The 14,968-nt window shown below is 41.7% G+C and overlaps 1 protein-coding gene across 1 annotated transcript; it reads right to left on the bottom strand.

Annotated features, from left to right (window-relative positions):
- Positions 1 to 2,921: 2,921 nt before the first annotated feature.
- On the bottom strand, positions 2,922 to 10,767 carry LOC142172512 (uncharacterized). Its single transcript, XM_075236144.1, has 3 exons — positions 10,383 to 10,767; positions 10,051 to 10,178; positions 2,922 to 3,059 (listed from the first exon to the last, which is right to left on the bottom strand). Exons 1-3 carry the CDS (start codon positions 10,765 to 10,767, stop codon positions 2,922 to 2,924), a joined length of 651 nt encoding a protein of 216 aa, XP_075092245.1.
- Between the last annotated feature and the right edge of the window lie 4,201 nt (positions 10,768 to 14,968).

Genomic DNA, 14,968 nt, shown 5'->3' with positions numbered 1-14,968 from the left:
CTCCGATTGACTCTTCCAACTTAAGCTCACTCACAAGAGACTAAGTGTCTCAAACCTCACCAAAACCTTTCCGAACCCGAGCCAACCAACCCGATAACACATAACACCGATAAACACAGCAATAAGAAGCAAAAATGGGGGAAATGGAGCGGTAACTCATGAGATGACTGACCGGGTCATTACAACTGGTTTTGTTGATATTTTGCCCGATGGGCGGTGTATGGTATATGTTTTGTCCGAGGGGCTGTTTACGTTTCTATTATTTTTTACTCACTATTTTATCACTCGTTTGAAACTATTGAAAGTTGTTTTAAAAGGTTTCACTGAAAGTGAGCTTGATTTACGAAGTAAATTATTTCTGTACTATTTTAGAAATGTATTGCATTTGCTGTAGCGTGATGACGTTGTTTACGTATTTTCTTACTGCTCAGCTTTCATTTACTTTTATTACTTACTGAGTTAACGTACTCATATTACTCTCTGCACCTTATGCAAATTCAGGTATTTTCTAACCCGGTAGTGGGTATTGATTGCTCAGTGGTAGATTAATCGGAGTTAGCAAGGTAGCTGCCCGATGTTCGCAGCTCTGCTCTTCTCCCTCTTGTCTCCCTTAGATTGTTTTTAGTATATTTTCAGACTCTTCTTGTATTCAGACCTTAGTAGATGCTCGTGACTAGTGATACCCTGATGTCGGGCTTGTGTATTTATTTCGCACTATTAATTTAGACTTATATTATGAGATATTTGATTAATTAAAGGCTTAAAAATATCTTTTATTGAATGATGGTTAATTCGGGAATTGTGTTGGCTGGCCTAGTTTCACGATAGGCGCCATCACGACCGGGTCAATTTTAGGGTCATGACATGATGTCAAAAACTCGAAGCCATAAGACCTCCGAGCTGGAAACCTCAAGCTCATAAGTCCTCAATGAGGAAACATCAAAGAACGGCTCCTAAGCCAAAAACTCTCGATGTCTCAGGGACTGTCGCTGACTGTCATCTCATCGAGCTATGAAAAGTTCGAGGCCGTAAGACCCCAAATGGGAAACCTCGAGCCCGAAAGACCTCCATAAGGCAATACCAAACCTGTAAGACCTCAAGCTAGGCATGAATTATACTTGTACCAAGTAACCTATCTGTAAGACCTCAAGTATGGCATATTCAAATTTATAAGACCTTACAAAAGGCATAGTCCCGATCTTAAAGTCAAGGCTATATATTCGAACTTGTAAGACCCCTAAAAAGGCATACCCTCGATATAAACGCTGAGGCTACCTCACTCGGGGACTAAAAGGCTATGGCCAAACATACTGACTATGGTTATAAGGCTCTGGCCAAACTAACGTGAATCGGGGACGCCCGACCGTCGCCAAAAAATCACAGGCCTTCAATTACGTCAAAAATACTTCGAAAAGAACCGGTTAATCAGGCTAGCGTCGTCATAAGCAAAAGAGCTTCAATCACATCACCTCCAAACAATAAAAAGACTTCAAAACAATTTGGCTATCGAGCGAAACCTCCCGAGGTACTCATCTATCATCACATAACGGCTCATAATCGAGGTTCTCATCGAACCGTCGAAGAGTCAGACGAACACAAAAACTTCAACGAGGGAAAAAAGCCTATGTTAGAGGTCGTACCGACCCATGCATAAGAGCCACTGTCACCAGCTTAAATTAAAGCTTGTACCGACCCAACGCGTAAGAGCCACTATCGCCAGCTTAAATTAAAGGTCGTACCGACCCAATACGTAAGAGCCCAAGCGCCCGCCTATATTAGGTTGTACCGACCCACCGCGTAAGAGCCTAACTGCCAGCCTATATTAGAGGTCGTATCGACCCACCATGTAAAAGCCTAAGCGCCAGCCTATATTAGAGGTCGTACCGACCCAACACGTAAGAGCCTAAGAGCCAGCTTAAAATTCAAAGACTTAAGGGTCGATGAGCTCGAGTCAAACCTGACTTGAAAACTGAGCCCGAAATAGTTAATTAAAAATGCCTAAGGGCAAATGCGTAAGAGCCTACAGGCCAACCTAACAAGCCTCAGGGCCAATTTGTAAAACTAAGGGTTTTTTCCTCGAAGGCCAATTCATCTGGCTAATCATTGGCAAACGTCAAGATACAAGACAAAAAAAGACACACACAAGGAAAGAGAAATTCATGAAAGGAGAAAACCGAAAGGCTTTTTTTATATGTATATGTGAAAAAATACAAAGATTAATTTACAATGATCTCTAAGAGCATTATATGCGGAATTAGAAAGGATAGGCCTAGCCTACGTTCCCCTCGGGGATTGCGGACCCATCGGCCTCATCCCCATTATCTTTGGCATCAGATACGAGGAACTTGGCATCGTATTCATCCATCTTAGCCTGCTCTATCTCTTCCGAGAGATCGAAGCCCCTAGCATGGATCTCCTCGAGGGTTTCCCTCCAAGATTTGCACCGGGCACATTCATTGATTCTGCTCTCCCAATCGGAAGCCCCTCTCAATTTAGCTCGAGCGTCAGCAACATCTTTTAAATAGACGACCACTTTTTTATCAGCCTTAGCCCAAATTTCTTCAGCTTCAGCCCGGGCGTCCATGACCTCGGCCTTCATCTTCAAAAGGTTAGACTCGAGCCTTGCAATCCTACTCGTCTGGACCAAGCTATTTTCATGAGCGTTCCGGAGTTGCACCTCGAGGGCAGAAGCCTTGGCTAAAGCATTCTTCTTGGCCGCAACTTGGGCATCTATCTGAGCCCTTAGCTAATTACACTCGTACTCGGCCTGACCAACTTTGCCCCAAAGGCGTTCCAAGTCCTCTGTCTTACTCTACAACTGAAGTATCAAAATATTAATCACCAAAGAATAGGAGGAGAAACATGCATCCCCTAGAAACGAAGGTTACCTGTCTCTTGAGGCGGCCTTCGTAGGTCAGGCTTCAATTCATCTCGTACCGAAGGTGTCTCAGCTCCTTTCCCCTTTTGTCACAAAGAAGCCTGAGGGATTTCTCCCCGTTCAAGGCTTTCCGCAACCTGGCTTCACGACGGAGCAACTCGGACTTGAGCTTGTCAAAGGCCTATAAAAAGGAAGCTCAATAAGAAAATGAAAATGCAAAACCAAAAAACCAACAAAGTCAACCAAAACTCACCACAGAACAAAGCCGCTGAGCCTCCTCAAAAGTTGAGCGTACATCTATTGGTCTGGTCTCCCCGACCCTAGTTGAACCGATCTCGGTGATTTCGATCACTTTTTCACCCTTATTACCTCGGCCACCCTTATCACCACAACCCACACCTTATTACTTCGTGTTGCGGTGCACAACTCGATCCCACCGAACAATCACAATTCACAAACAACACAACAACAACAATAATTCACAAAGAACAACAACAACAACAATTCTCAAAGAACAACCACAACAATTCACAAGAATTTCCGTAGCCATCAATACCATTTCATCATATTCAACAACTCATATGCAATTTAAGTCACCCCAATAATTACCCACAACAAGCCAAATATGTTATTACCACAGTTGTTCCAATTACATCATTTACGATTTCCTTCCATCATTGTTTCTCAATTCTTACCATATAACACTTTCACAATCACACACCCACATTTGGTTGGTTGCCATTTACTTTCACCATCATATCGGAAGACTTAACCAACAACGTCAAAGGCACATTAATCACAAGAATTCACAAATAGTTCACATAAGTAAACACATATTTCCATGTCGACATCCTCGAGCTTTTACAAACTTTGCACATAACAAGATAGGCACATCAAATCACTTCTCACAATCACATATAACTTGGTGGTATGGATATCAACTAAGGCAATCAATTCACATATTTTCATACAAGGTACACAGACAATATGCTCGTCACAACAAAGGGGGTTCTACAAGAGTTAAAGTTAGCCATACATACCTCGTTTGAGCTTTCCTTAAGTTACTACGACGTTTCGAAAATTCTAGCAATCCCAATCTACTTGAGACATAACAAAATTAACACAAATTAGGAAGGTATTCATGGTTTCAGCTCAGCATTTTATCAAACACTAGTTGAGCATCTTGATTTTTAATTCCTTTTACAAGATTTTCTTCATTCCCCAACCCCATATTTACTTATTTATATTCGTCAATCTTCCCACAAACCTAATTTGTACATGCATGTATACATAATACTATTACCCCAAGAATCATACCCCAATAACCCACCTCACAATCTCTACAATACCAACACAACCTAGGTTAGGCACCTATGACTTCTAATCCCCATTCCATGAGTTACAATACTTAATCCGTACTCATATTTCCATAATAACTCCATATATGTAAGTCTAAGGTGTAGGATTACCTCTTGTAGACCAAATCTTGAAAGACAAATTTGGGGTGTTCTTGAGATTTTGAAGAAATCCTATGAAACCCAATCAAATCATGTTGTAACTAGTGATTGAGAAGTGAAATCACCATGAAAACACACTTAAAAACTCACCTTAGGTTTGAAATTGGATGCCTTGGTTGAGTTGGGGGTGTAGAGGAAGCCCTAAGCTTGGGGGTGTAGAGGACGCGGGGTAACTGTGCACCTGGCTCTAATACCAAGTTTGTCACGCCCTAAAACCGAGGGGCGCGACCGGCGCTCGACCGGGCAGCCCCAGCCAAGAGGACCTGAGTGCCTTTCCTATTCCACGTGTTACCCCGCATTTCCATTTCCCATTAACCAAGTGAAATAGCCATTTATAAATTTAAACATATTCTTACGAGATTTACATAGAATACATAGTTACTTAGCGTGGCTTACAAGTTATACTGCCCAAAATACATAAGTACATAACCCACATTTCCTGTCTACGGAGCCTCTAGGGATACAAAAGAGTGATACAATACTTGCCGGTAACAAGGCTCCGGCTATACCTTACCTCAAAAACCAAAACAAGACTCCGAAATAAAAAGCGGCATGAGCCACGCAAGGCCCTAGGAGGAAAAGGGCTCACCAATGCTTCTGGCTGAAAGTGAAGGGGAGCTACGGTCGGTGGACTGGAGTACCTGCTATGGATCCACCTACAATCATAACACGAATGTAGCGCCCCCGGCAAAAGGGACGTCAGCACATTTGAATTGTACTGGTATGTATGAACAAACTTGCCCTAAGTAAACTCAAACCATGCACAAGTAACAAGTAGTCATGGAACCAACAATCAAATACACATGAAAGAAAACCATCAAGCCAAACAAGTTACAATCTCTCCATTTCCCCTTCAACATTTTCACATCAATGATTTCAAAACTTTCTCATATTTTCATTTCAATAGTGATTTCGATCACTTTTCCACCCTTATTACTTTGGCCACCCTTATTACCTCGGCCACCCTTATCACCACAACCCACACCTTATTACTTCGTGTTGCGGCGCGCAACCCGATCCCACCGAACAATCACAATTCACAAACAACACAACAACAACAACAATTCACAAAGAACAACAACAACAATTCTCAAAGAATTTCTATAGCTATCAATACTATTTCCATCATATTCAACAACTCATATGCATTTTATGTCACTGCGATAATTGCCAATACAAGCCATATATGTTCTTACCACAGTTGTTCCAACTGCATCATTTACGATTTCCTTCCATCATTTGTTTCTCAACTCTTACCACATAACACATTCACAATCACACATCTGGTTTATTGCCAATTACGTACACCATTATATCGGGAGACTTAACCACGAACAATCAAATCATACCAATCACAAGAATTCCACAAATAATCCACGTAGATATCACATACCAAATATTCGTACACCAAACAAAGTGACTTTACAAAGGTCAAAGTTATCCATACATACCTTGTTTGAGCTTTCCTTAAGTTACTACGACGTTTCAAAAATTCTAGCAATCCCAATCTACTTGAGACATAACAAAATTAACACAAATTAGGAAGGTATTCATGGTTTCAGCTCATTTGAGCATTTTATCAAACACTAGTTGAGCATCTTGATTTTAAATTCCTTTTACAAGATTTTCTTCTTTCCCCAACCCAATCTTTACTTATTTATATTCATCAATCTTCCCACAAACCTAATTTGTACATGCATGTATACATAATACTATTACCCCAAGAATCATACCCCAATAACCCACCTCACAATCTCTACAATACCAACACAACCTAGGTTAGGCACCTATGACTTCAAATCCCCATCCCATGAGTTACAATACTTAATCCATACTCATATTTCCACACTAACTCCATATATGTAAGTCTAAGATGTAGGATTACCTCTTGTAGACCAAATCTTGAAAGACAAATTTGGGGTGTTCTTGAGGTTTTGAAGAAACCCTATAAACCCAATCAAAATCATGTTGTAACTAGTGATTGAGAAGTGAAATCACCATGAAAACACACTTAAAAACTCACCTTAGATGTGCAATTGGATGCCTTGGTCGAGTTGGGGTGTAGAGGAAGCCCTAAGCTTGAGAAATGACTCAAATTCTCTTATTTCCGGTCTTTAGGATATTTAAAAACCTTCCAGGCGCGCGAGCTCGCGCTATGTTCGCGCGCGGGAGGCAGAATACTCCGCATAATGTGCGACTTCGCGCTAATGTTCGCGCTAAAGACACCTGCCCAGTAAAATGGTCATAACTTTCCGTATACACCTACAAATGACGAACAATTTGTTGCGTTGGAAACTAGACTCAAATGGATTTAATTTGATAGGTTATGCATCACACAACGCCTTATAGAACTGGAGATATGATCGTTCAAAGTGAGGTCTTGTGCGCACTTATTTACAGATTTCATCTAATATGAAACTTTTCTAACTTGGCTTAGACTTAGGCCTCTCCTTAGACACCAATTCACCTCTAATATGACTTATACACTTCTTAACATATCCAATTGATATCCATAATTTCCTTAATCCTCATTTGCACGCAAGATAAAATATTTGGCCTACCTTGGCACCACAAAATCTTAAATTACTAAGCAAATTTTTTTCTGGGGCTTTACATTCTCCCCCGCTTAAGATCATTCGTCCTCGAATGAGGATCAAGTTTCATCCATTATCCATCCTTATGTAACTTCTGCTTTTCACATTATGAAATATATCATCAGCCCCAAATTTGGCTAACTCCTTAAATTTTCGAGAATTTCGCCAGAGTTTCCTTTGTAACTAGGACTATCCACCTGTCAGAGGGCCCTAGATACATATCCTAACAGTATATACATGTTCCATAGACATAACATAACTTGTTCAACACCAACTATGGCTGTATAGGCAACATACATAGTCAAAATAGAATAGTTTAACATAGATCAAATCAAAAGATAAGAGTTTATAGGAACCAAATGCATGAAAGCTATTACATAACTATTCAAACAAATGTGGGTACTTCTTTCTCATTTCTTCCTCGGTTTCCCAAGTGGCTTCCTCAACCTGTTGGTTCCGCCATAACATTTTTACAGAGGCAATTTCCTTAGTTCTCAATTTCTGGACTTGCCTATCAAGAAGGGCAACTGGAATTTCTTCATAAGATAGTTCTTCATTAACCTCAATAGCTTCAATTGGCACAATAACGGACGGATCTCCCACTACCTTCTTCAACATAGACACATGGAAGACCGGATGTACCAACGACATCTCGGGTGGCAGTTCGAGCTTGTATGCCACTTGACCGATCCTCTGAATGATTCTGTATGGTCCGACATACCTCAGACTTAATTTCCCTTTCTTCCCAAATCGCATGATTCCCTTCATGGGGGAAACCTTCAAAAATACCCAATCATCTTCTTTGAAGTCCAAATCTCTATGACAAATGTCTGAATAAGACTTTTGGCGACTTTGAGCAGTAACCTCTCCTTAATAACTTTGACTTTCTCCAAGGCCTAATGCACGAGGTCCTGCCCTATCAATTCTGCTTCTCCAACCTCGAACCACCCAATGGGAGACCTACATCTCCTACCATACAGCGCCTCGAATGGTGCCATATAGATACTAGCATAGAAGTTGTTGTTGTAAGCAAATTATATGAGTGGCAAATGGTCATCAAAACTACCTTTGAAATCAAGAGTACAAGCTCGCAACATGTCCTCAAGCGTCTGAATAGTCCGCTCTGCTTGCCCGTCATTTTGAGAATGGAAAGCTGTGCTGAGATTTACCTGAGTGCCAAAGCCCTGCTGAAATTTCTTCCAAAAGTTGGCCGTGAACTGAGCCCCTCGATCTGAAATGATTGAGACTGGAGTGCCATGCAACCTGACTATTTCTTTGATATACAACTGGGCATATTGTTCTGTTATGTCGGAAGATTAACTGGCAAGAAGTGCACTAATTTTGCGAGTCGGTCAACAATCACCCAAATTGAGTCGAACTTGCGCGGAGTGCGCGACAGCCCTACTACAAAATCCATATTGATCAACTCCTATTTCCACATTGGAATTTCTATGGTTTGAGTCAATCCACTAGGTCTTTGATGTTCGACCTTCACTTGCTGACAGTTCGGACATCTAGTCACAAAGTTCGCCACACCCCTCTTCATACCGTTCCACCAATAAATTTCCTTGAGATCATGATACATTTTTGTAGAACCTGGGTGCACCGAATACCTGGAATTATGAGCCTCCGCCATTACCCTCTCCCGAAGATTATCCACATCTGGAACACATAGCCTACCTTGACATTGTAATACACCATCCCCGCCACCGAGTGAAAAGGCCGAAGTCTTGTTATTCAAAATTGCCTCTTTCATCTGTGCCAATGCTGGATCAATGAACTGCTTTTCCTTGACTTCCGCTACCAGTGACGATTCTGCTCCATTACGCACCATAACCTTCCCCTCGTTTGAGGTCGAAATAAAAACCCCCAGACAGGCTAATTGATAAACCTCCCGAGCCAAACACCTCTGATCCGCTCCCAAATGAGCCAAACTACCCATGGACTTCCGACTGAGAGCGTCGGCCACCACATTCGCCTTCCCTGGATGGTATAAAATATCCATATCATAATCCTTGATCAATTTTAACCACCGCCGCTGCCTTAAATTCAACTCCTTCTGCTTGAACAAATATTGGAGACTCTTGTGGTCCGAAAACACATCCACATGAACCCCATAAAAATAATGCCGCCATATTTTCAAGGCAAATACAACTGCCGCAAGCTCCAAATCATGCGTCGGATAATTATTCTCGTGATTCTTGAGTTGCCTTGAAGCATACGCTATAACCTTCCCTTGTTGCATCAACACACACCCCAAACCGACCCTGGAGGCATCACAATAAACCACAAATCCTTCCGGGCCCTCCGGTAAGGTCAATATCGGCGCCGAGGTCAATCTCGACTTCAATTCCTGAAAACTTTTCTCACAAGCGTCGGACCATTGGAACTTAACTGCTTTTTGCGTCAACTTAGTCAAAGGGGAGGCGAGGGTAGAGAATCCCTCCACAAACCTCTGATAATACCTCGCTAAACCCAAGAAGCTACGGATCTCCATCGGGGTCGTGGGTCTAGGCCAATCTTTTACTGCTGCAATCTTCTGGGGATCCACCTGAATCCCTTCATTGGAAACAACATGGCCCAGAAAGGTAACGAACTCCAACCAATATTCACATTTTTAAAATTTAGCATACAACTGGTGCTGATAAAGGGTTTGCAGAACTGCCCTGAGGTAATCGGCATGATCCTCCTGGCTCCGCAAATAAACAAGGATGTCATCAATGAAAACAATCACAAAGGAGTCTAGAAATGGCTTGAAGACCCGATTCATAAGATCCATGAAAGCTGTCGGGGCATTGGTTAGCCCAAAAGACATGACCAAGAATTCAAAGTGACCATAGCGAGTTCTGAAAGCGGTCTTACGAATATCCTGCTCTCTGATCTTCAATTGGTGATACCCGGACCGTAGATAAATTTTGGATAAGAACCTTGCACCTTGCAATTGGTCGAACAAATCATCTATCCGAGGCAAAAGATATTTATTCTTGATGGTGACCTTGTTAAGCTGCCGATTATCAATACACATCCGGAGCGACCCATCCTTCTTCCTGACAAAAAGAACCGAAGCACCCCACGGCGACACACTTGGCCGTATGAACCCCTTTTCTAATAAATCCTTCAGCTGCTCCTTTAACTCCCTTAACTCCGCTAGCGCCATCCTAAATGGTGGAATAGATATTGGCTGCATATCTGGCAATAAATCAATCCCGAAATAAATCTCCCTATCTGGTGGGATCCCTGGAAGCTCGTCCGGAAACACTTCTAGAAACTCATTCACGACTGGCACGGACTCGGGGGCAGACACTTCTGAAGTGGTGACTGCCACCCGGACCAAATGGTAGATACACCCCTTCCTAATCATCTTTGAAGCCTTAAGGTAGGAAATAAACCTACCTTTCGGCACCACACCATTTCCCTTCCACTCAATAACCAGCTCATTAGGGAACTCAAGCCTCATGACTCTCGTTCGGCAGTAAAGTTTAGCAAAGCACAAATAAAGCCAGTCCATTCCCATAATCACATCAAAATCCACCATTCCAAGCTCAATAAGATTGACCGTGGTAGCACGACCACATACCGTGACAACACAATTCCTATAAACTCGCGCGGCTGTGATAGAATCACCAACCGGAGTTGATACAGAGAACGACTCATGAAGCTGTTCTGGTTCTACCCCAAAACTTGAAGCAATGAATGGGGTGACATAAGACAAAGAGGACCCCGGATCAATAAGAGCAAAAGCAAAGGAGAGCATCTTTATAGAGTTTGCCTCCACCATGAGCAAAAAAGATAAGAAGACAAGTGTACCACTTACGTGTGAAATTCCATTTCTCAGGAAATGGCAGGAACTCTGCGGGGATAATATTGACAGTTTGCACTTGGAAAAATCGACTCATCCACCCTCGGTCCTCGTCTTCTTCATTGCTGGCAACAATGGGCCGAGTGGATCTACATCGTAGAGTAATCAGGCCTCGGTAATGCAAGGGCCGGTACAATCTAATAAGATGGCTGAGGGTGAACCCAAGCCCGACTTTATCTGCAAAGTACCTTATCATTAATACTATCCTCCAAAACGATGGGTGAACCTGTGCTAGGGTAACGCGATATCTGCTGGAAAACTTAAGCATGATTGGGCCCAATGTAAAGGGGTACGTGTATACATTCAAAAACCCCTCTACATGTGCCATGATGCTCTCTTCCATGGAAGGTACCTGCAGTACAACCTTTTCTCCCCATCCGCAGTCTTTCCTAACCACCTCTAGGTGTTCCTCTCCTATTAATGAGATGAACCTCAATGCATGCTCCCAGTGGCCCTGAACGTTAGATGGTCTCTCTAATGTAAAATCCCTCCTTGAGAAAAATCACCTCGAAGTTAGCTCACCAGGCGCCGGCGGTGTGCCACCGATCGAGCGAGAAGCAAAGGCAGAACTCTCCTCTTCTTGGTGAATGGATTCTGGTGTAACATCCATAACTATGGTGAAATGAGAAAAGGTAAATGAAAACTTAGGCGGAAGCTTTGAGTTAAAATGATGAAAGAACTGATGCAAGGAAGAAAAGCCCTACAAAAAGAATAGTTGATCAAAATAGCAAAGTCCTCAAATGAGAGGAAAGAAAGCTCATATCTAGGGCAAGCGGCGACTGTTCGCCTACTTTGAAGGCTAATTAATTCAGACTAGGCCATTAACACTTTTAGGGAAGTGTACCGGTGGGACTACCTCAGTCACTTCGTGGCCATGTCATACAAATGGATTGTCATACAACGTTCGAGGGGTCAAGATTCCCGTGTCAGTCTAAGCCTCGAGATGGTGCCTGATCTTGAGGATCTTGGTTACTGTAACTATGGGCTCTAAGGAGCCATCGATATCAATCTAGCCTCGAGATGGTGCCCGATCTCGAGGATCACTGTCAATATAAAAATGGGCTCTAAGGAGCTATCAACATCAATCTAGCCTCAAGATGGTGCCCGATCTCGAGGATCTCCATTACAATAACTATGGGCTCTAAGGAGCCGTCAATGTCAATCTAGCCTCGCGATGGTGCCCAATCTCGAGGATCTCTGATACTATAAAAGGGAATCTAAAAGAGCCGACATCAAAATTCAACACACTAGCTTTACATAAGCACTGAAAAATAAAATTTGAAGACTTGAAACAAAAGAGTCTCTTTGCATTCTCAAAAATACATTTACAGATGTGTCTTTACAAAACTCCCCCGAAAAGCCCATACACAAAAGGAAGAAAAGAAGAAGCAGAAAGGACGATGCAAGACTATTCCTCACCCTCACTACCATCTGAACCACTTCCAGAGTCCTCATCTGAAGTAGTTGAAGGTGCTGATTCTTCCTCCAAGGTTCTGGATTTCTCAATCTCAATAGAGAGATCGACACCTTCAGTGCTTGCTTCCTCGAAGGCCTGCCTCCTAGCTTGCAGACGAGCATAAGCAATAGACCGAGCCAACTTCTGCTCGACCTTCTCGGATATCTCCCTGGCTTGATCATTTGCAGTAGCGACATCTCTCTTGTATAAGGACGCATCTTCATTGGCCTCAGTCTTGGCCACAGATAACGCAGTGACCTCTTTCTAAGCACTTCGAAGAAGATCCTAGGTCGAGGCCAACTCTCCCCGTAAACGATAACTCTCCGAGGTCACAATCTCATTATGCCTCTTCAGCTTGAGGATCTCCGTGTCCTTGGCTGCAACCTCTTCCCGAAGTTGGCCCACCAAGGCATCTTTTTGCCCAATCTGCAAAGGCGAAAAATGATAGTAAGCATCAAGTTATAGGGATGAAAAGATGAACACACGAATGCCGTGTTACCTGCTCGCAAAGCTAGTCCGTTCCTGGTGCATTGATGACGTCCAAATCCACTACTGAAAAGTAAATGGACACGGTTGCATGCAATATAATTTACCCAACTATGAGTCGGGGTCAAATCTCACAGAGAATAATATGTAGGCGATTAGGAATGTAAGAGAATTATCACTTTTCGCGCAATGCCAAACACTAAGAATTGATTTGAGAAAATGTTTTATGCCCAAATGCGGAAATGTAAACTAACCTAGGAAGCAAGTAAAATGATCAATGGCTACAAGCATGGATGCATCGGGAATTACACTCAAGTAACGATCCAATGTATTTCACGATTTTACAAATATGAGCGAGTTTATGTTAATTAGCCACGGATAATAATTCTTAATTAGTTTCTCCAGAAGACTAACAAGACTTCCTAATTGAATTATCCCTCAAACAATTAAGAGATTAAGCACACCCGGAATGGCTACAAGTAGTTCAATCCTATCCCTAGATAGAATCTATAAAATGAGGGTTAAAATCTCAAGTTTTTGTTAATTAATCTTTCTCAACCCCAAATTATCTTTTCCAAAATTAATTTGGAGTTAATGGGCGAGTCCTAGGGTTAGCTAGTCCCTATGGAAACATTAAAGAACAAGAATAATTAAAGAAACAACAACTCACTTCATAGAAAAATAAAACTCATTCAATACATAAGCACAACAAGGTATTTAATCCACACTTTAAACATGAATATTTCCATAAACAAGATTCAAGTGGTGAATATAATATTACACACTTAGATATACAATACAAAGCAAGGAAATGAAGAAATAAACATAAATGGGTAAGAAAATCTTAACCACAAGCTTCAAATCTTCAAGACCTAAGTGTGTGTGCAAGGCCCTAGCTTCCAAAACTTGTTCTCTCTAGCCCTAAGAACTGAAAATAAGCCAAAGATCTGCCAAAGATCCTTTACAAATGAGCTGGTTTGGGTATTAAAGGGTTTGGAGTCAAAAATGTGAAATTGCAGAACTGCCCAGTTTTCACGCCCAGTTTCTTCATCATGTTCACGGTCACGCCTTCGCGTTCGCGAAGGGTTGCTTTCCTCAGTCTTCGCGTTCGCGTTAACACCTTCGCATTCACGAAGGATCATGTTCTGCTTCATCGCGTTCGCATTGTGTACTTCGCGTTCGCGAAGGTCTAGCTGCCTGCTTCTTCGCGTAGTACCTTCGCGTTCACAAAGAGTAAACCACTGGGCAGTTTCTCATTGTCCATTTTAGCTCCTTTTTGACATGTTTTTACTTGGTTTCTTCACCATTAACTCTAAATCACATACAACCTGAAAATAGAGGTAAATGACATCAAATACATGATTTTATCACTCAAACATAGCAAAAGTATAGGTTTAAAGATAAGATAAGTTGGTAAAATACCAACTTATCAAACCCCCAAACTTAAACTATTTCTTGTCCTCAAGCAATAAAAGCGACAAAATCTCCTCCCAAGTAGTTAACTCAACAATGCATCCATATTATGCCAAGCCACAAAGGTCTACCATAAGCACAAAAACATGACTTCGATTGGTACCAACAATTACTCAAAGCATATGAATTATCAAGCACTTCTCATGAACTCCATTACACTTCAAGTGACCAAACACTAGTGCAAATCAAAGTAGCAATCAAGTCATGACACTAAAGCTTCAAAATTTGCCTCTCTAGCACAATTAACTTTCTTTTGTCATTCCTTCCAATTGAAAATGAGATTAAATTCAGAACTCAAATCTCATATGCCCTCACATTTAAGAGAGGATCCCACACTCATAAATCTTAATTCAAAACAAAAATGGGATATCAAATGGAAAGAATTAACTCTCTCTCAAAAAGATGTTCAAATGCATACAAGTAATACCATAGGCTTGCCCTTCATGTATTCCTCCACTAATGTAGACAACTTGGTTCAAAATCAATTAGGACTTAAAGGGTTGTAGTTTAGGCTTTTGGTTAAGGTAGGGCACAATTTTGGTTAGAGTGACTCAAAACCTCCCCAAGCACTACAAAATTTACAATCAAAGTCCACTTCATTCGAAAACATTCTCCATCCTTTCTTCACTTTTCATTCCACACCTAGTCTTCCTTTTACTGACAATTTCTTATCATTTTATTCTATTTTTTTTTCTTTTTCAAAAT

Source organism: Nicotiana tabacum, chromosome 18 (assembly GCF_000715075.1).
Source record: "Nicotiana tabacum cultivar K326 chromosome 18, ASM71507v2, whole genome shotgun sequence".
Taxonomy (NCBI): domain Eukaryota; kingdom Viridiplantae; phylum Streptophyta; class Magnoliopsida; order Solanales; family Solanaceae; genus Nicotiana; species Nicotiana tabacum.
This window is presented reverse-complemented; position numbering and strand designations above follow the sequence as displayed.